The sequence below is a fragment of the Dreissena polymorpha genome, chromosome 7 (genome assembly GCF_020536995.1).
Source record: "Dreissena polymorpha isolate Duluth1 chromosome 7, UMN_Dpol_1.0, whole genome shotgun sequence".
NCBI classification, from domain to species: Eukaryota; Metazoa; Mollusca; class Bivalvia; order Myida; family Dreissenidae; genus Dreissena; species Dreissena polymorpha.
This window is the reverse complement of record NC_068361.1, coordinates 61,888,777-61,910,920: the sequence shown is the minus strand read 5'-3', so window position 1 is coordinate 61,910,920 and position 22,144 is coordinate 61,888,777. Positions and strand designations below refer to the sequence as shown.

The 22,144-nt window shown below is 35.8% G+C and overlaps 1 protein-coding gene across 1 annotated transcript; it reads right to left on the bottom strand.

The window, feature by feature from the left end:
• Positions 1 to 5,027: 5,027 nt before the first annotated feature.
• LOC127837842 (uncharacterized) lies at positions 5,028 to 21,888 on the bottom strand. The gene is made up of 9 exons (XM_052365242.1): positions 21,870 to 21,888; positions 20,023 to 20,088; positions 19,520 to 19,653; positions 18,170 to 18,367; positions 17,461 to 17,601; positions 15,207 to 15,275; positions 9,527 to 9,672; positions 8,829 to 9,072; positions 5,028 to 7,840 (listed from the first exon to the last, which is right to left on the bottom strand). The coding sequence occupies exons 3-9, from the start codon at positions 19,644 to 19,646 to the stop codon at positions 6,540 to 6,542; spliced, it is 2,226 nt and encodes a 741-aa protein (XP_052221202.1). The 5' UTR covers positions 19,647 to 19,653; positions 20,023 to 20,088; positions 21,870 to 21,888; the 3' UTR covers positions 5,028 to 6,539.
• Positions 21,889 to 22,144: the final 256 nt, after the last annotated feature.

Below are 22,144 nucleotides of genomic sequence, written 5' to 3'. Positions count from 1 at the left end.
GAAGACTAATGAATTGATCTTCCTGTTTGAGTAAGCTTAGCTACTTAGCGGTTCACATACAATAGAAATGGGCCTTGCTCTGTAAAAAGCTGTTAAATGCATGTGCGTAAAGTGCCGTCCCAGATTAGCTTGTGCAGTCCACACATGCTAATAAGGGACGACACTTTGCGCCTTTATGATATTATTCGTTTCAAAAAAGTATCTTCTTAGCAAATATCAAGTTTAGGCACTTTACGCACATGCATTAAACCCCCTTTTCACATAGCGCGGCTCATATGTTTTATTGAACATATAGTACTAAAACAGACGCCATGACTACTAGACTGACTGTTCAGGTCTAGTGAAACATTACGTCGGGCCAGTGGACATTCAGTTATGTATACAGTCGGTCTCGTGTAAACTTCACATGTTACTCTAATTGCATAATTATACATGCGTCTGCATTATAAAAATAATTATGAACACTGATTAAATGTTAGGATGTTATATTATTATTATCCTTGATTCAGCAAAAGCAGGGACTTAATCAAACAAACATGGTTGTTAATTTTTACTAAGGTTAAGTTGAACAAAAAACATATAAGGTTGTAAATATCAAAGTTTTAATACAGCGATATTAATAAAATATTATTTAAAGCTATTGATTACACGAGGTTGTCGCGAATTGACTAGCGAATAATTCCAATCGGTGGTACCAATTGATTATATGATAATTAATTGTTTAATTTTTGCATTGTTACGTTTTCCTTGACGTGAATTTCTATGAGTTGCACACTGAAGGCATCTTTCAAACTTCAATTCTTAACGTAGTACTAATTGCCTGTTACTTTCAGATACATGTATTCGAGGTTACTGCTATGTTTTTATTAACGTCGTTACTTGCTACACATCGAGCGTAAATTTTAGTTTTCAATTATGACATGTAAATGTGTTTCATTATCCTGAGGTAAGTTATGCAATTGCAATATAAAGGACCGACTTGATGAACAAATATTAGAACTAAGGTCTGGAAAGGTCTTGTCAATACCTACTCTAATACTAATTTAAAATTGAAAATAACTTTAAACAAGACTGTATCTCGGACTTTATCGGACATGGTACAATTTATTACATTTCGGGTTTTTATTACAAAACGGGTTGTTACTGTCAACCCGAAATGTAATAATACATCGCAACCAACTTTGTAATAAATTATTACATTCATGATTTGTTGATGGAGTCTATAAGAACAAAGGTCGGGGGAACAGTCAATACCTACTCTAAAACTAATTTAAACATGAAAATAACTTCTAAAAAAGTCTGTATCTCTGATTTAATGGACATGATAAAATTTATTACATTTCGGGTTTTTATAACAAAACGGGTTGTTACTCTCGACCCGAAGTGTAATAATGCATCGCAACCCACTTTGTAATAAATTATTATATTCATGATTTGTGGATGGAGTCTATAAGAACAAAGGTCGGGGGAACAGTCAATACCTACTCTAAAACTAATTTAAACATGCAAATAACTTCTAAAAAAGTCTGTATCTCTGATTTAATGGACAAGATACAATTTATTACATTTCGGGTTTTTATTACAAAACGGGTTGTTACTGTCAACCCGAAATGTAACAATGCATCGCAACACACTTTGTAATAAATTATTACATTCATGATTTGTTGATGGAGTCTATAAGAACAAAGGTCGGGGGAACAGTCAATACCTACTCTAAAACTAATTTAAAGATGAAAATAACTTCTAAAAAAGTCTGTATCTCTGATTTAATGGACATGATAATATTTATTACATTTTACGTTTTTATTACAAAACGGGTTGTTACTGTCGACCCGAAATGTAACAATGCATCGCAACACACTTTGTAATAAATTATTACATTCATGATTTGTTGATGGAGTCTATAAGAACAAAGGTCGGGGGAACAGTCAATACCTACTCTAAAACTATTTTAAAGATGAAAATAACTTCTAAAAAAGTCTGTATCTCTGATTTAATGGACATGATAATATGTATTACATTTCGGGTTTTTATTACAAAACTGGTTGTTACTGTCGACCCGAAATGTAATAATGCATTGCAACCCACTTTGTAATAATTATTACAATTCGGGTTTTTATTACAAAACGGGTTGTAACAGAGCTGGGACAAAGCAGGTTCTTATAATGTAGCCTCGGTAATTGAAAAACCAAACAATTTTTCTTAAGAAAACTAGTTCATAAAAGACAGTTTTTATGCTGCTTATGGCAATGTGAAATACGTCAGAATGTTTTTATTTAATAAGCCTATGTTCTTGGCCAAACATTCGATGTAAACAGCAGTCATCTACACAGTTATGCAGAACGCAGCGTAAAAAATTTGGTTACGATATCAGACGTATTAAAGGATTTATTATTAAATCTGAAGATATTGGCACAAACTGCAAGAAAAGCTGTTTGGTATGCACTAACTATTTCAATATTTGAGATATTTGCAAAATTTAAGTTTTTGCGGTGTGTTTACATTCTGTCCAGCCCGTGTGTAAACCCCAGAAAACCCCGTTGATCATGCACCTTGAATATGCAATACAGTTTCAGTTGCAATTGATATTTTAATTATCACAACTGTGTTTGATTATTTCGTTAATACATGTGGCTTTTTTATTATCACCGTTGACTAAGACTGAATGTGAACGCCATATTGTTTGGCTGAAGCCGCGTGATCCGATTCTTTCAAGATATGAAAAACCGCCCTTACTAGTAGAGTAGAGCCGATATGATCATATTAGCGCGCCAGATACAAATTACGGCCCACTCACGACGTCATTGTGTCACTATTTATAGTTACGATATGTTATATATGTAGTGTGTCAGTCAGTAAAATAATATTATGAAGTATTTAATTATTGTAAATGTAAACAATTTTTATGTTACCATTTTCCATACGCACTTATAGGAATACCACTAACATTTGCCAGTTTGGTAGCGCTGAAAAATGAGAATTATCATATTAATTTCCGTATTTATGCTTAAATTAAAAATAACAAAGTTATTTTGTACGTTTGTTTTATTTCTTTAAGTCTCCCCGCGTCTAAATGGCGTCACTATGATGATACTTTCTTATATGGCTCATCAGATGTGTAATTTGGATTTTTTTATCAACGTCTATGAAAAAGATAATAGAGCAATGAAATCTTGTATTATAAAGAAATTACCTTATATTTTATGTATAGTGATTTGGAAGAGGATTATGATAATATTGTATTACTTTGTTGTGATGAATTATATGCTGTGTATGGTATGGTAATGTTTTTCTTGTTGTATGTTTTGTTGACATTGACTGGAGCGAACGACAGAAGGTGGCAATCAAACTGCCTGCGAGAATCATTGTCAAAGTCTATTTCTTCTTGTTTCAGTTCCCAGCGCGCAGACCTCACCGTCCCACAAAAGAGCGCCCATGCAGGTCCGCCCGAACTCCCGACCTTGCCCCGGAACCTCCGACCGCGGAAACAATGAAACAAGGGATCAAACATCCAGTATCTTACTGCCCTGACAACAGGTTGCCCATTTATCTTGTGGTTGTTTAGATTAACTTGGCTGAAGTTACAGGATTATAAAGAATACTTCATATACTATATGCTATTATCAGGATACTGACTAAGTATGTGAGAATTATGAGATAAAATATCTCATTATTATTTTCAATGTCAATTTGAAAAACAACCCCACACATTACGCTTTGAGTAATACATTTTGGCCAAATTGTTTAATTGTATTACTTATTTGCTATAGTAATCGATATAATAATAGGATGCCAGGCTCTTAATATATACGTTACTTATTATCTTAGTTTTGTCTAGGACATTATGAGTTATATTATAATGCCAAGGGTCTTCTTTGAATGGGTTTAATAGTTGATTTGATAAATATTAATCTATGGTTCGAGCGGATAGTGATACAGACTCCTGCCCAGATTCGTCATCGCTTATCCTCAACTACTGTCTGCCAAACATCCAGACCGCCTACCCTACAGGAAGGCAGCGGACAAGTGCTGCCTGCATAATAATATGCTTCAAAATTGATTGCATTAGTAGTTTAATGGTCTAGCATATAACTATGCTGTGAGATTAATGTATTATTTAGACTCTTCTTGATACATTTTAAGAGTTATTTAATTTGTATTTTGCATTTGAGTACCGATTATGTGCTTTCTGTCCCAGGAGAGGTGTTAGTGGGGTTTCGCGCGGGATACAGTTGACACCTGGACTCCAGAGGCGCTCCTGGTTCTTTTAAGTCCCGGTGTAAAGCACACTGCATCCCCGTTCAACGTCTTTCATGGAAGATATATTAGTTATTATTCATTAGAATCAACAGTGAAAAACAATAACCATGTGCAGTAATCCTACATATTTAGGTTGCGTAATAACACCAAACCACATTACTGTGCCTACTAGCTGTTCGTACTAAACTTGTTTTTATTCCGTTTAGGTCATAGGGTGAAACAAGTGCTACGGCACCCATAGAGATTACGGTATGCAAATAAACAAACAAACAAACATGTAAACAAAGACGTTGATAATGAAATTGAGATTGTTATGTACAGACATACAATTTTTGTATATGGGCATCTCTTTATATCCCATGTGAACAGTATGCATTTATATGATTATATCTCATGTGGAAAACGTGCATGGTGTTTCTACATAGGGATTTATCTAGGCATGGTTTCCAGCAAATTAGTCTCTATGTGCCTTTGCTTCGTATCATATGGACACTCTCCGCTGACGTACTTTTTGTAGGTTGTCATTGACAATTACATTAGACTGTGACGTCTGAAGAGCTATGTACACAACAAAGCTCACCAAAAGTAACACAAAGAATATTTCTGACATGGATTTTTTTATGTACAGTTATCAATTTTGCTGTTGTTGTCTACTGTGTATTGACATCGAAGGCAATACCGAAATCTCTCTGTCAATATTTTTCCTTATTTTTCCAATGTATGATAATGTGTTTCTGTTTAATTCTAGTTTATAAAAAATCAGGCCATTCTGATTTACATATTTTATTACAAATGTGATTTCAAAATGAACAGGTACAACCAATAACAGTGCAGATAATTGTGACATAAGATATAAAAAGTAAACAATATTCTTTGTATTTTAAAGGACAACAACTAAATGCAAATGTGACTGTTCGCAAATAACATCACAGCTTAAGGATAAATATATACATCCCTGTTAAACAATGGCATCTTCTAAAATAGGACAGTAATTAGTTAAACCAAAAACACGTCAACAGTAATAAAAGTTCTACAAATATTTTCATATTTTTACCTTTCGTTCAATTATGACCAATTCATTAAAAGTTGTTTTAAAAATCAATAAAAGCTGACACACAGTTTAAATCACATAAAACACATTATCACAGACTGAACAATCACAAAAATGTGATAATATAGAACAAAATTTTACATATCATGGTATAAACATATCTTAAATAAAGCTTGATGTACATTTTGAATAAATACATATTGATTAATCACAGTAAGTTTGGTTGGTGGTCACCATACAACATTGCTGTGGTTTTCTCTAGGCTGTCCGCTTTTCCCCATAGCACAAGGCCACATCATATTGTATACATTTCAGAAAATAAAATAAATACGGGGCTGGAAATTGCTAATATAATACAAAATGTGTCCCAACTTTCAGGAGTACAGTTATTCAATCAGGTAGGAGAGCTGGGACAAACCAGGTTCTTATATAATGCAGCGTCGGTAATTGAAAAACATAACACGCAAGATACAATAAATTCACAACATTGAAGTATCTGGCAATTTCGTGTGTAGGTATTTTCACATTATACCACGTTAACAAGTGATAATATTGTATCCCTAAGTAATCAAAAATTTGATCCGATATTTTCACTTAAGCACAACTCAAGTTAAGATTTGCCTATAGGGCTTGTAAATACAAGCCCAGGTGGATGAATGTCTGGATACTGTAAAACTAGGCAAAGATAAAGACAAATAACATCACCGCTTCTATAGGTTATCATCTAGGTTTGTATATATTTGTAACTGATATGTTCAGCAAATCAAATTTCAATGGAAACAAATTTCAGAATACCCATTTAACTACATAATAGGTACTTCCACTGCTAGTTTGTTCGCCACCAAACTCCAAGCCATTTGGGCACATTAAATCTATTATGAATTGCCTATCCCATATATCCTATTTAATTAGAACCTAAAGTTAACAATAAGTATTAAAGTAAGAATAAAGATACAATGACATGGATGTGTGACACGTAGATAATGACATCAAAACGTTTCAAATTAAAACAATTCAAGACATTTTGTCTGATAAAAAAAAAATGGTCATAACAAAACGAATAGAAAGTATCAGGCGCTCTTTCACAGAAAGGTGAACAACCATTTTTAGTACATGTTTCCCCCTCTTTAAGTTCAGTTCAGTGACCATTTTAGATTCAAGTCCAAGTTAACGTTTTCCATAAGATACGATTAAGTGGTTGAACTGGTCTTTTGAAATGACTGTTTTGTTAGTCGTCCTTAAATTCTTCTGAGATCTGCCTTTCCAGTGTTTGATACGCTTGTCTCAGGTCCTCCATGAACCCTTCATGGTCCCCACCTTCCTCCGTCATGTCTGGAACGATAACTGCCCCTGTTTGGGCCCCCTCAGGATCCTCACGAGGCCCTGTCCAATCAGTGAAGACCTCTGCTCCCGCCATTTTGTCAGCTTCACCAGGTGTCTGTTTGACCTCAGATGCAACCGGCTCTGGTCCTGGGGTGGATGGTTCGGAAAAAGACCTATTCCCCAAAGTACTTTTTTCTTGTGTACCATCTGTCTTTACATGTTCATCCTCTTGTTCAGGAGTATGCTCAGGTTCTTCTAGAATTGTCTCCGTGCTCAGTTCCACTGTTGCTGTCTTCAGAGTTAGTTCTTCTTTATCATTAAGTGTGGCATCCACTTTTGCAGGGATGTCAATATTCTGGAATGTATCGATCTTTCGATGAGTGGTACCTTTCTTAGAGTTCATTAGACCCCTGGGAGCAATCTGTACGACTGTCATTTCAGAGTCATCATCTTGAGGCTTTCTCATGCTCGACTCCATTTTCTTCAGGGATGCATTACTGTCCTGTTTTGCCTCAGGTGATGGTGGGGGTGGTGCAGGGGAGGCAGTCTTTCTGGAATCTTCCATCAATCTCCTCAAAGCTGAACTATTCTCATCTACTGGAGTCTTATTCACATAGTTTTCTGTCTTTTCTATGTCTTCACTATCTTTTGTGTCCTCTTTCTCCGGACTTGGTACCTTGATTGGAGCCCTAAGATCTAAAGTTTTCTTAGCCCTTTCTTTTTCCTTGTCCCGTCTTTCGTCTATCTCAGACAACCCGTGACCCGTAGTTATGGTAACAGGGGTTGCTGTTGCCGTATCATGAGTTATCTCACCTGGTGATGGTTTGGGAACATCCTGAAAATCTGCTTCATTCACCTGGGGCCAGGGTTCTGGGGACGTTACAAATGAAACCTCGCGTGTCTGTGAACGAACAAATGAATTTTCAGCCATAAGATTGGATGTGTTCACAGTATTCACGTCTGTCCGGATGGTTCCACCGGACTGTGGTTTATAGTTTGTGCTGGTTGACACGGCATCCGGATTAGGCAAGGTTGTGCTAATAGTCACGGTATTTCTGCTGATGTCTTTCTGTCCGTCGTCTGACAGCTGCGGGGAGGATGGAGGTGGGGGTACCTCCGGGATCTCGAAGCGGACGCTGCGGCCCCGGGACATTGGCAGCTGGTCCCCGGTTTCATCTTGGTGAGACTCGTGGATGGTTCCCAGCCCTGCAGTGATTGAAAGTATGGTTAACATGCACAAATAATTGAACGAGAAGGCGCTAACCTGAGACCTGAAGGAACCAAACTATTCTCAAAAGGTGAAGTTCAAAAGAGCAAAAGTACATTATGAAACATAACTACTGAATGTCTAGGCATAATTTTATTTTCCATCTCGACTGATACATGAGCCTTGTTAGCAAACACATAGCTAAAAAAGCTACAAAACATTTTGGGTTCTAGAAAATTGTATTCCTTTAACTAGATTTTAAGGCAGGATTTATTCACCAAACACCTACTGTAGTTTGTTGTTGAATAACCCAATGTCAAAAATGTACAGTCATATGAATTAAGTAAAGAGCGCATTACAAAAATGATTTGATAACACCAATCTATTTAAGTTGGAATCTACGACAAGCACAAGCTCATTTTCGGGTGTCTGTATTTTAACATTAATGCAATTAACAATTAACTCGTGTTTATATCCTTCACCCATCTTTCTACCACATACATTCAACACAATATTAATTGTGTCATCTACCTATAACACGATAACAAAACAATATTTACTCTAGTTAATTCTTATAAATTGTGCAAATTAAGTCTGATAAATAGACAATAAAATCAATGATCCATTATTTACATATTGTAATTGATACTAAGTGGATGTAACAAACAGCAAAAACATTAAAAGTTCAATGAAGATTATTATTTGTTTAAATGTTATTATAAATTTTATTTATAAAATATATGTTTTTGTTAACATAGGTCAAACAGACCCAGTACGTTTATGACAAATATTATAAAGAAAGTTTAAGCAAATGGATATTACCAAAACATTTCTCAAAATAGCAGCTATAATTCGAAATTCGTTAGAAGTTTTGCAAGTCTCGTAAGTTAATCAGGTAGGAGTGCTTGAACAAACTCTGGGTCCTCACATAAAACAGTCTCAAAAAGGGAACAACCTCATAAATTTCGTAATGCAAACACCACCCACCAGTTTCTTGCATAAGAGACCCAGGTGTGTTCACAGGTGCCCTGATGATCTGCAGGGGCGAGGTTGACTTCTCACGCATTGCCCAGTCCCCAGGGGAGGCTGGTATGGTGGAGCCTGTGATATCACGCAGGACTGACTTGGTGGGAGATGAGGGCTGGTTGGTGGCTGGCGTGGTCGCAGGAGCCTTGGGTACCCGCGTTGAAAATGTGGGAGACACATTGTGCAGTGGGCGGTCTGGCGTACTCTGAAAGGATATAATCATAATTGACGAGCTTGAATTGTTAGCATGTGTTTTGCATTGGAATTAAGTTTCAAGTTCTTTTGCGAAGGAATAAAACATGGGTGATTAAAACAAAACAATATTTTAGGGATATCAAAGAAAAACAACATAAATTGAGCACAATTTACTTAAATAACCCTTTCCTACTAAAAAGCAAAGATAAAGTGGGTATATGCAACTAGCATAAACCAGAAAAGCATGCAATTAATGCCCTTTGCTGCTCATCAGTATCATTAGGTTGCAAAAAGGAAGCCTTAAAGCTTGAATCAAGTAAGAAAGGTATTGGGGTTAACGTGACATTTTAAGAACTACAAAGCATCGTCACACCAGTACTGTCAGTACTTTGATTAAGAACTACAAGCACTTCAAGGTGCTTATCTGAGTAGTAAAAGGATAACAAAAGTTAGGTCTTATATACCCTGGCTGATGTCATTTTCTTGGTGTCGCTGCCGTGCTCACTGCGGTTGGACACTTCAGAGGGCATGTTGGCACGCCCAGCGGTACCGTGGTCTGAGCCAGGTGTCTCCGTCGAGCGGTAACTGGTGGGTGGGGTAGGAACGGGCCCTAGGGAGCAAACAGTGTGGGTAGGGATTTCTTTAGATTTTTATAAATGATTGTAAGGAATTTGATTTGGGTTGAAAGATTGCAACTGACCTCATGATTCATACATGTACAATACTGAATAAACTAAAGGTTTCTATTTCAAAATAAAGTTTTAATAACTTTTTAAATAAATAATCTTTTGTTCGTACATGGATATCATTTATATTGATAGTAATTCTTGTTCTTTTATCACCATAATCCACAACTACACCAAATTGTGACCTATTTATTAAACAAGAGTGCCAAACTGTCACAAGATACGCCCGTTCGAAGGTTTTGGACACCATGCTCAATGCTTGAAATGCACTAAGTGACCTCGAGACCTAGTTATTGACCCACATGACCCATATTTGAACTTGACCTAGATATCATTTAGACGCAACATCTGACTAAATTCGGTGAAGATCAGATGAAAACTACTTCAATTAGAGAGCGGACACCATGCTATATGCTTAAAATGCACTAAGTGACATCGTGACCTCGTTCTTGACCCGGCATGACCCATATTTGAACTTGACCCACATATCATCTAGACACAACTTCTGACCAAATGAGGTAAAGATCGGATGAAAACTACTTCAATTTGAGAGCGGACACCATACTTAATGCTTGAAATGCACTAAGTGACCTATGACCTCGTTTCTGACCCTGCATGACCCATATTTGAACTTGACCTACATATCATCTAGACACAACTTCTGACCAAATTAGGTGAAGATCGGATGAAAACTACTTCAATTAGAGAGTGGACACCATGCTAAATGCTTGAAATGCACTAAGTGACCTCATGACCTCATTTTTGACCCTGCATAACCCATATTTAAACTTGACCTACATATCATCTAGACACAACTTCTGACCAAATTAGGTGAAGATCGGATGAAAACTACTTCAATTAGAGAGCGGACACCATGCTAAATGCTTGAAATGCACTAAGTAACCTCGTGACCTCGTTTTTGACCCGGCATGACCCATATTCGAACTTGACCTACATATCATCCAGACACAACTTCTGACCAAATTAGGTGAAGATCGGATGAAAACTACTTCAATTAGAGATCGGACACCATGCTAAATGCTTGAAATGCACTAAGTGACCTCGTGACTTAGTTTTTGACCCGGCATGATCCATATTTGAACTTGACCAACATATCATCTAGACACAACTTCTGACCAAGTTTGGTGAAGATCGGGTGAAAACTACTTCAATAAGTGAGCGGACACCATGCTTAATCCTTGAAATGCACTCAGTGACCCCGTGACCTAGTTTTTGACCCAGCATGACCCATATTCGGACTTGACCTAGATATCAACTAGATGCAACTACTGACCAAGTTTGGTGAAGATCGGATGAATACAATTTGAATTAGAGTCCGGACAAAGTGGCGCCGTTGAAAATGCACTAATTGACCCTATGACCTAGTTTTTGACCCGGCATGACCCATATTCGAACTTGGCCTATATATCAACTAGATGCAACTGCTGACCAAGTTTGGTGAAGATCGGATGAATACAATTTGAAATAGAGTCCGGACAAAGCGGCCCCTTTGAAAATGCACTTATTGACCCTATGACCTAGTTTTTGACCCGGCATGACCCATATTCGAACTTGGCCTAGATATCAACTAGATGCAACTGCTGACCAAGTTTGGTGAAGATCGGATGAATACAATTTGAATAAGAGTCCGGACAAAGTGATGCCTTCCGCCCGCCGCCCGCCCGCCGCCCGCCCGCCGCCCGCCCGCCCGCCAAGGGGTTTCACATAATACGTCCCGTATTTTATACGGGCGCATAAAAAGAGACAGATTGAAAGTTGTGAAGAATTCCATCACAGTAGTGAAGTTTAAATATAACCCTGCTAGCACAAACAGAATTGATCGTACAAACTATAAAATTATACTAAATTGAACAAAGCACACAGTCTAAAAACACATTTAGCTTAAACCTATTTATTTTAGCTGTATTTCTGAGATAGTGACCTACTTTACTTTACAAAACTTCAATTTACAAGAATAGCAAGTACATGTACATATATATGTGTATAACTTATGGCGAAAAAAATAATAATTCACCTAGACGATTTCTAACATATACAAATTAATAGCATTGAAAATTCGATCCCCAAGCTTAAATGTCATTTCTTGCTTACACCTCCTGTTGAATTTGCTGAACACTTCCTGTTTGATTTGCGTGTGTGTCTTTATTCCATCACACTACGCTACAGATTGTATTGACCTATAATGTCACTTTCATAAGCAGAATAAACTATTTGTGTCTTTTGAGAAGATATTGAGAATGCTCTGAGAAATAAGATCAAACCAGGAAAATCCTGATCGCTAGATGAAAACCATATTAACCGCGCTCTAGGAAAATGGTGCTAAATACATGTTCATAAAGTGTTGTCCCATATTTGTATGTGCAGTCTGCACATGCTTATAATATAAGGAACAAAAATTCTCCGAGTAGACTGGATTGTCATTTAGAAGAGACTTCCCGAAAACAAAGAAATCCATCATATCGTTAAGTGTCATCCCAGATAAACATGTGTGGACTGTACAGGCTATTCAGGGACGAAACTTGACGCATATGCATTACGCCTCGTTTTATCAGAGCGCAGCTCATATCCATTATGCAACCTACACTCTTTGATATGCTAGTGCTACCAGTAGCTTTAATATCCTTCCATAGACCTCATTATTCTCTGATATATCTATAGAACGATTCAATACATTTATTGTTCGTTGTTTATGTATTCTCAAAAGTAAGAATTTTAGCAAACTTTATTTCGCTTAGGGCTAACAAACTCATAGCAGAACAAATAGACAAAATCAATATTAAAATAAAGCAACGGTATTTTTGAAGAAAATAAGGAAACAATCATAATGTTGGAAGAAAAGCAATAATATATCAATGTTCTCTGTCCCAATAGGCCACTGCTTGTAATTGTCAGCAGTTTGTGCTCTTGAACCTGGAATTGTGACCTTGTCCTTTTACAGAGGAGAATTTGCATTGAATGCGAAAATGTAAACATTTAAAATTCTCCCTGAGTGGAAACTTACATTCATGACCTTAACCCTTGAATTGCGACCATTACCTTTCACTGAGGTTGCAAAACATCATATTATCATGGGAAAAACAAGCTACAGCTATGTCATATCATCCGAGGAATGCAACACTTAACAGAACAAACCATATTTCTAATTTTTGAAATGTGAGTTTTATGTTACAGATCACCTGGTAATTGAGGAGAATAATCTTAATTAACAGTTCAATAATTCCAGATATTAAACTAGAAAATGGAGACATCAATTTATTACCAATGATTCTGATTGTGAAGTTCATGAAATTTCGTCAGACAGCATAGGAGTTTCATGTGGTAATGGTCGTAGGGTAAAATAATCAGAAGAAATATTAAAATGTTTTGAGGCATTAAAATGTCTTAAATGGAGATAATATTATAAGACCTTCGACCTTGATTAATGACCTTGACATTTCATATTTTATTGACAATTGTGAAATGATTTGAACCTGAGCGGGAAGATCCCAAAAGATTTCTAGTCTGTCGCCTTAACCACTCGGAAATGACAACTTCACATTAGTACCTGCTTAAATAAGATATCCATAAGTAAACAGGTAAAAAGGCTCTTCAATCTTTGAAGAAATCACAGGTGCGCTACCTTAAGGAAAGTGATCGACGTGTTGTCAACAATTTTAATAAAAACAACAGAAACATTCCATTTTTTGCATTACAAACCCTCTATAATTTTTTTAACTTCAATTGATGTTCACTTATCAACAAAATAGTATTTATAGTTTACATTTATGCCTTAAAAGGCATTAGTATTATATTAATCCTATACAGTTTATGCTATTTTTCATCCATGACAAAAAAAACAACAACTTCGTGGACACCTCCCTTAAAAATAAAATTATAAAAATGTGATTTAATGCTCAAACAATTATTATATATTGCTCTCAGGGTTTCCAATAGTAACACAAGTTATAAGGAAAAGCAAAAGAGTACTGACCATGTTAAGAGTTCATAAATGGGGGTAAAATACAATAAATATTTGTATACAATTTATTATGCATCCATGTATCCAACATAAATGGAATGTTCCCCCCATAATGTTTTTACAGTAAATGAAGTCACACCTGTAAAAAGACCCAGTTTCTCTTCCTTACCACCTGTATATCATAGACACTCTTTCAGAATATATGTGTAAATGTAGCTAATCATAGCACACGAAGTGTCCTCAAAAACCCATACTTATTAAATGTCTTGTATGAAAAAACACTCATCCCTTTGTAAGCAAATGCAACAGTGTTATGTGTAACCCTTGATATGCAGATTGTATTTAACTTTCTTGGAATGAAGAGAAACTGATCTGTAGTTGAGATAATACTATATACTACCACCATATTTATTCTGAGGCTAGAAAGTCTTTCCTTTGCGCAGGTTTTTGTCAATATCTTTAGGAGCCTTTAAGCAAATGTATTTGTCAATTTTTTAAATATGGATTTTTTTAGATTTGAGTAGCATTCTGGGAAAATTGGGCTTCATGCATGCGCATCTGTGCAGTCTGCAATGGCAATTAAGGGATGACAAATTCTGTCTAGATTGGATTTTTGTTACGAAAGACTCTTTGAAACGAAAAGATCCATAAAAGCAGGACGAGTCATCACTAAGACTGCACATGCTCATCCGAGACAACACTTTATGCACATGCATTAACTGTGGATTTCCAAGTCCACAGTTGTTAAATAGAATTTATGACTCACAGATAGTAAGTAACTCAGTTTGTCAAGGAAATCCATTCCAGTAATTCCATAGAATAAAGTGCAGAGGGAAGTACCTTTCTAGTCTCAAATGAAAACAACAGATTTTCAAGTGATAATCACCGGTAACAGGGAGAGATCTAGGACTGCATAGGAGCAGGATGCTCTCCCATTAAGCCTGCCAGTAGAATTATTTCTTGCAAATATGGTTTGTCTTTATCTATTTAGAATTGTCATAAACAAAACACAAATGTTTATCACCTGGCTAATTTTTGAATATAACAAATTAAGATACCGGTAAATAAATTGAAATTTCTCAATTGTCTGTTTTGAAAAAAACCACAAAAACAAAACTAACAGAAAAAGTTGAAAAAGCAGGTTTCATTTCAATTTCACTGTAAACATTTGGCAAAAGAGTTTGAAAATATTTATTTCCAAACCAAATACCATGCAATTTTTTTCTTTGTTTCTTTATTTTTCATTAAAATCAGTTACGATTTCATTTAAAATTACCAAGAGAAAAATGATCTGTCATTCTGTCCTTGACCTTTCCCATAATAAAATATCTAGAACTGGAGAATGACACCTTATCACATATAACTCCATCATCCATGATAAGACAGTATAACACAGAGCCAAAAATACAGGTTCAAACCAGTACTGCTGCTATAAATAGACAAGACTATATGAAAACAAGACTGGGTGCATGATAAAACCTTTAAGAGATGATCTTGAAGACAATCTTGATGATGACAATCTGGCAGAGGCAGAGTGGAGCTTTCGTCCTGAGATTTTACACATAATATCAACATCAACATCATTATAATTTACTAAACATATTAAATCATGAAACTGAAAACCTATAGTTATCACCATTCCTTTATTAAAACTTACCCTATTCTTAAGTAAAACTTCACCCTATGATAATTTTACTACTTACCTGTTTTTGAAACTTCTTCGTATAGTTATGTAACACCTTAACCCATACTTTCATATAACAACTTTTCCCTATTCTCCTATAACAACTTGGACCTATTTTCATATAATACCTATTGTAAAACTATATCCATATTTTCATGTCACAACTTTTCCTTTTTCTTATGAACTTATCCCAGTATTTGCATCAGATATCATTATAATCAAGTTTAAACTTATACTCTTTTTCATGTAACATCTTGTCCCAGATCTTATGTAACAACATGTCCCAATTTTCAGACAAAACATTGTATCTTTGTTGATGTTAAAATGGATCACTTTTCTATGCATTCTTATTTTTTTACCTGTAACACCTTACACATTTCTCTTGTAATTATGTTATTACTTTACCCATGTAACTGCTTATCTCTTTTTCAAAATAACATCTAATTTGTTTTTTCTAAACAAATGTACCCCTTTTCATATGTAACACACATTTCTTTAATCTTGTACACACTTATCCCTATTCACATGTAACTATTTACTTATTTCCCTTCTCCAAACAAATAAATATTATAATTTAACAATTTATAATGTTTTCCTTTTACAACCCATTAGTTTTTCACAATTCAACAAACTACTCATTTCTCTATTGTACAAGCATATACTCATCCTCATATAACAACTTATTCCTTTTGTCTGGCCAAACTTATCTCTATTCCCATGTTACAACTTACTCCTATTCTCTTGTACAAACTTCTGCCTATTCACATGTAACTATTTATTCATTTCCCTTCAACAAACCTTTAGCTTATCACAATTAAACAACTTATCACTATTGTCTTGTACAAATTACCCATATTCCCTTGTAACAACTTATTTCTGTTCCCAATTTACAACTTACCCTTTTTTCATGTAAAACATATCCCCATTCCCACATATCAACATACTACTTTTTCCCATGCTTTTATATCAAAACTTATCACTAGTCCCATATAACAACATATCCTTATTCTCATATAACAATGGATTCCTATTTCCCATATAACATCATCTCTCAATTCCCACGTGACAGCATCTCCCATTTGCCATGTGACAACATCTCCCAGTTCCCATATACATGTAAAAGCATCTCCCAATTCCCAAGTAACAGCATCTCACGATTCCCAGATAACCACATCTCCCAATTCCCATATAACAGCATCTCCCAATTCACATGTGAAAACATTTCCCAATTCCTGTATAACATCATCTCCCGATTCCCATGTAACAACATTTCCTTCCCAATTCCCAAGTAACATCTCCCAATTCCCAGATAACAGCATCTCCCAATGCCCATATAACAGCATCTCCCAATACCCATGTGACAACATTTCCCAATTCCCATACAACATTTTCCAATACCCATATAACAGCATCTCCCAATAATTATTCCCATGTAACATAACAGCATCTCCCAATTCCCATGTAACATCTCCCAATTCCCATGTAACAACATCTCCCAGTTCCCAGATAATCGCATCTCTCAATTCCCATATAACAGCATCTCCGAATTCCCATGTGACAACATTTCCCAAAGCCCATAGAACAGCATCTCCAAAATCCCATATAACAACATCTCCCAATTCCCATATAAAAGCATCTCCCAATGCCCATGTGACAGCATCTCCCGATTCCAATGTGACAGCATCTCCCAATTTCCATATAACAATATCTCCCAATTCCCATGTAACAATATCTCCCTATTCCCATGTAAATGTAACAACATCTCCCTATTCCCATATAACAGCATCTCCAAATTCCCATGTAACAGCATCTCCCAATTCCAATATAACATCTCCCAATTTCCATGTAACAGCATCTCCAATTTCCCATGTAACAACATCTCCCAATTCCCATTGAACAACATCTACCAATAGCGATATAACATCTTCTCCCAGTGCCCATTTAAAAACATCTCCTGATTCCCCATGTAACAACATCTCCCTAGCTATGATTTCCCTCTTTCCAAGATAACAACTTCTACCCGAATCCACATAACAGCTGATCCCTTACCAAGAGTGAAGTCAAAGTCTGCCTGTTTCTTATAGGTGAAAGGCTTCGTATGTCGTATGCCGCTTGGTAACTCTGGCAGGCCGAGGGATATTGACGGAATTTTTGTAGCTAGAGTTGCTCCTGCACTGGCTGATCTTTGTCCTTGAAACAGACCATTAACGGTACAATGAATATTTTATGATATAGAAAATAGGAAACATTAATACTCATTTGTCCTTCAAATGTTCAGTGGTAATTAATTCCTATTATTTTGTAGCTTTTTCATTGAAGTGATAAATGCATTATATAAATAACATTTGACACTATTTTCAAATAATTTAACTGTAAAAAATGTCTACAGTCAAGAGAATTGTAATAATTGAACATCAATTTGAGTGAATCAAATCTGAAAGAAAACAACATTCACAAAAAAACATTGTATTACATGAAAAGGAACTAAAGAACAATTTATCTGTAGACAGAAATAAATAACTACACCTTCAGGTTGTTTGCACAAGAATTTACAGTTAATTGAGTGGATTATGTATTCATGTGTAATATTTAAAAGTACAAGTGTAAAATGATTGGTCAAAATGATCAACAGGTCAATAAAAATATGAAGATACAAATGAGCATTAAATACATTATAATACAAAAAAACCCAGTAAACAATGATTTTACAGCTTTAAACCCCCCAAACCCCTCCCAAATACCACACTAGGTCACACACCACTAATAGCGGGTAGGGGCTTGGTGTATCTGTTGAGATCCCCAACCTGCCCGTTGCCTCCAAAGTAGAGCTCCTTCAGAGAGCCGTAGGGGCTGCCGGGCCTCTGCCTGTCCTCATCCACCTCGTCTACCACGTCCTCATCCAGATAGAACACTGGCTTGGTCTCCATCAGCTGGGGCTGACGCAGGTTCTTGTTACCTGGAAAATATTTGAACTGCGCTCTGATTTTATCCCCTCCAATAACAATGAAGGTCACACACCACAAATAGATAATGACAATAACACAGGCTTGGTCATCATCAGCTGGGGCTGACGCAGATTCTTGTTACCTAGAAAAGATTGTTAAGCAGTGAATTCTATTTAAATCTTGCTTTGGGAAAATGGGGCTAAATGGATGTGCGCAAAGTGTCAGTCCAGATTACCCGGTGCAGTAACCATTTAGGTAAAAAACAGGCTTGGTTTCCATTAACTGGGGCTGGCACAGGTTCTTGGTACCTAGAAAAGATTGATAGGGAGTTAGTTCAATTTTAGTTGTGCGCTAGGAAAATGGGGCTTAATGTATGTGCGTAAATTGTCATCCCAAATTAGCCAGTGCAGTAAGCATTCAAGTAGAAAACAGGCTTGATCTCCATTAACTAAGCTGCACAAGGTTCTTGTTAACTGATAAATATATCTGTGAATTAGGTCAAAAGTGTTGTACATGATTGTAATTTCTTAATCTGATAAACTCAAATCAGTCACGTTCTGATACAAAACTGGGCTAAATGCATATGCATAATGTGTCATCCCAGATTAGCCTGTGCACTCTGCACTGCCAAGTCAGGGACGATATTTTCTGCTTTTATTGAAATTTTTAGTTTAAAGGAAGTCTCTTCTAAACGTAAATCCAGTCTAGCGGGAAAGTGTTGTCCATGAGTAGCCCGTGAGGTCAGCCCAAGCTTATCTGGGACAATACTTAATAACATGCATTAAGCTCCATTTTCCTATGGCAAGGCTCATATATTACAGGCTTAACTGATAACTGGAAGATTCACACATTCAGATGATACATACCATTACATTAATTTCCTACTTATGCCAATCAATTAAAAGCTGGTTGTACACTTTAGGCATATTTCCAACAGTAGCAGAGGCCTGATATAGCTCCATATAGCCATGATTGTCTCTTTATTTAATAGGATGTAATTTTTCCAACATGTCAATTTAATCTTGAATATTTGGTTAATAAATTTTTGCTCAAATTAACAGGCAAACCTTATTCTCAAAATAAAGAAAAAATAACCTCCCATGTTCACTTCTGTAATTTCTACTGTAAAAGAGAATATCATATTCTTACGACAAGACACCCACCTTCATGCAGGGCAAGTTTTTTCTGCTGCAGAAGATCCTGGCTGGTGATGGAGATGTTAGTGTTTCCTCGCTCAAACTGAAGGGGCATAAACCTCCGTATAATCTCCCGGATGCGGTCCTTAGACATCAGGTCACTGCAATAAAATTCACATACAGTGCAAGTACCTGATTTCAAGAAGCAATGTCAAAGATGTAAGTTCATTAATTGAACATTTCATGCAGTTTTAATGAAAGTGTAATATTGTTCCTACATTACTATAAATGATACCCTAGTCCTTGTTCTACATAATTTTGGTTGGAATAACTTCTTGAAAGAAACCCCCTTCAACGGGCAACTCAAAGTTATAAGTGTTACATGGATCATCAGAGATGATAGATGGTGGAAAGGATTCCAAATCCCACATACACTGTATGGCAAGGATCAAACCAGTTGGCCAGCGGCATGGAAACGCTATAAATCAGCAAGAATGAAGAACTCTAAGCCTGGTAAAGCTAGTACTGACCTCTGTCGCGTGTTCTCCAGGACCTGTACCAGTATGTCCCTCGGCAGCTCTAGCAACTCTGTGATACTGTGGACAGACACAACACCAGAAGTTACGTACATGCAGTCAAATGTGAATGTCGACATATGCCATTCCAGACATAATTTTTCAATCTCAATCATTAAATATAAGTCTGGCTCACATATTAGCTTTGCTCTGGGAAAACGGGCTAAATGCATGTGTGTAAAGTGTTGTCCCATATTAGCCTGTGCAGTTGGCATATGCTGCTCAGGGACAAACATTTCTGCCTCATCTGGATTTTCGCTAAGAAAAGACTTCCTTTAAATGAAAAAAACACACATTAAAAGCGGAAAAAGTTGTCCGTGATTAGCCTGTGGAGATTGCCAACAAGTTTAGTTCATGACGCTCACTTTTCCCAGAACAGGGCTCATATGCTCTCACAGATGTTTGCCGACCCAGAAAAATGTGCAAGTCCAGACACTGGTTCACCTCTATTTCTCCATCAGTAATATTGGTAGCCTTATTATTTAATATCAGAAGTATTTTTGTTTTAAGTATTACCTCAAATGGAAAGTTTGTTTGAAAGAATAACATTATAGATCACTGAATTAAAGAATTTTCGTTGGCAAGTTTATGGATAAATTAATTTAATTACTAATTAAACTGACTAAAAACAGGATTCAAGTATTGGCCCAATGTTTGGGTGGGTCAGTGTCTGAAGTAGAAAATTAGAATGACCACATATGACTGCCAGGGTTGGCGTATGTGCCTGTGCTTAAATAACGGGAAGGGCATGTGTCCCCCTCCTGAAAATGTCCATCTCATGCATGGAGTAAAATATACATCTTATATATGCAGTAAAGTGTACATTGTATACATGTGGTCAAATGTACATCTTATGAATGTGTATCGTCAAATGAACATCATAGTCATGTAGTAAAATGCATACACTAAATGTACATTGTTTACATGTAGTAAAATGTGCATTGCATACATGCAGTAAATGTACATTGTTTAATTGAAGTCAAATGTACAATGTATAACTGCAGTCAAATGTACTGCCTTTACATTCAAAAGTGAAACAGACAACATTTATAGAAAAAGTAAGGAAGGACTGTGTGAAGTTTTTACTAGTAAATTTGTGAAATGCACACATTAACAATAGAAACTCACCTAAAATAAAGTTTAAACTTTAATATTAAGTCATGGTAATCAATAACATATAATTTTTTAATATTAAAAGCACATTACAAAATATAAGTTGGCAAACAAGCAGATCAGCAGTGGTATTTTTTAATGCAAAATCCTGTGATTATTGTTGTCTAAGAGTCATACTACAACAAAATAACATTAATTTGTTTAAACATGCTACAATTAATTGACAAGATTATTTTTACCAGTACTGGGCATTAAGCCATTTTGTTGATTGATATATTCATTTTATTGCTTATAAATCTTGAACATAGATTAGAACATGTTTTAGAAATATATTTTTGAAGAAATTAGAATAATAACATTTTCGTTTCATAGACCTCTTACAAAGATAGAACATGTATCAAAACGAAACATACGTTAGACAGTTCATATTAATTTTTTTTATTTTTTTTCTTTATATCCAAAGGTAATCAAAATCTTTTGAAAAAAGGCTAAACTACTACAGTAAGACAAGCCTAAAGGTGGCTATAGCAAATAATCATTTTACAAAACATCAAAAGTTTCATATGATTACTACTAGAAAACTATGCATATACATTCAAAAGCGTTGTATGGGACAAAATATCATCTAATGTCTGTGGATTCTTTGTATAGAATGTTACAACGTAAAAATCCTTTGCATGTTTTGTTACCTTGATTGTAACACACTTTTCCTCCTAGAAATACATAACAAATCAAGGTCATTCCTATTTTGATTCAGTTCTAATTGCCATATGCTAAACCTGAGTTGAAGGTTTTTAAATTTCTCCCGTTCAGGATGAAAACTGCACACATATCAAGATTCCTTTGCAGTTCTCACTTCAAAGAAATTTATTTTTAAAATCATACACATAATTATATTTTAACAAGACCTGGGTAACATGGTTATCAAGCTCATTTACTGGGTAGAATCAGTACTGCATGAAAT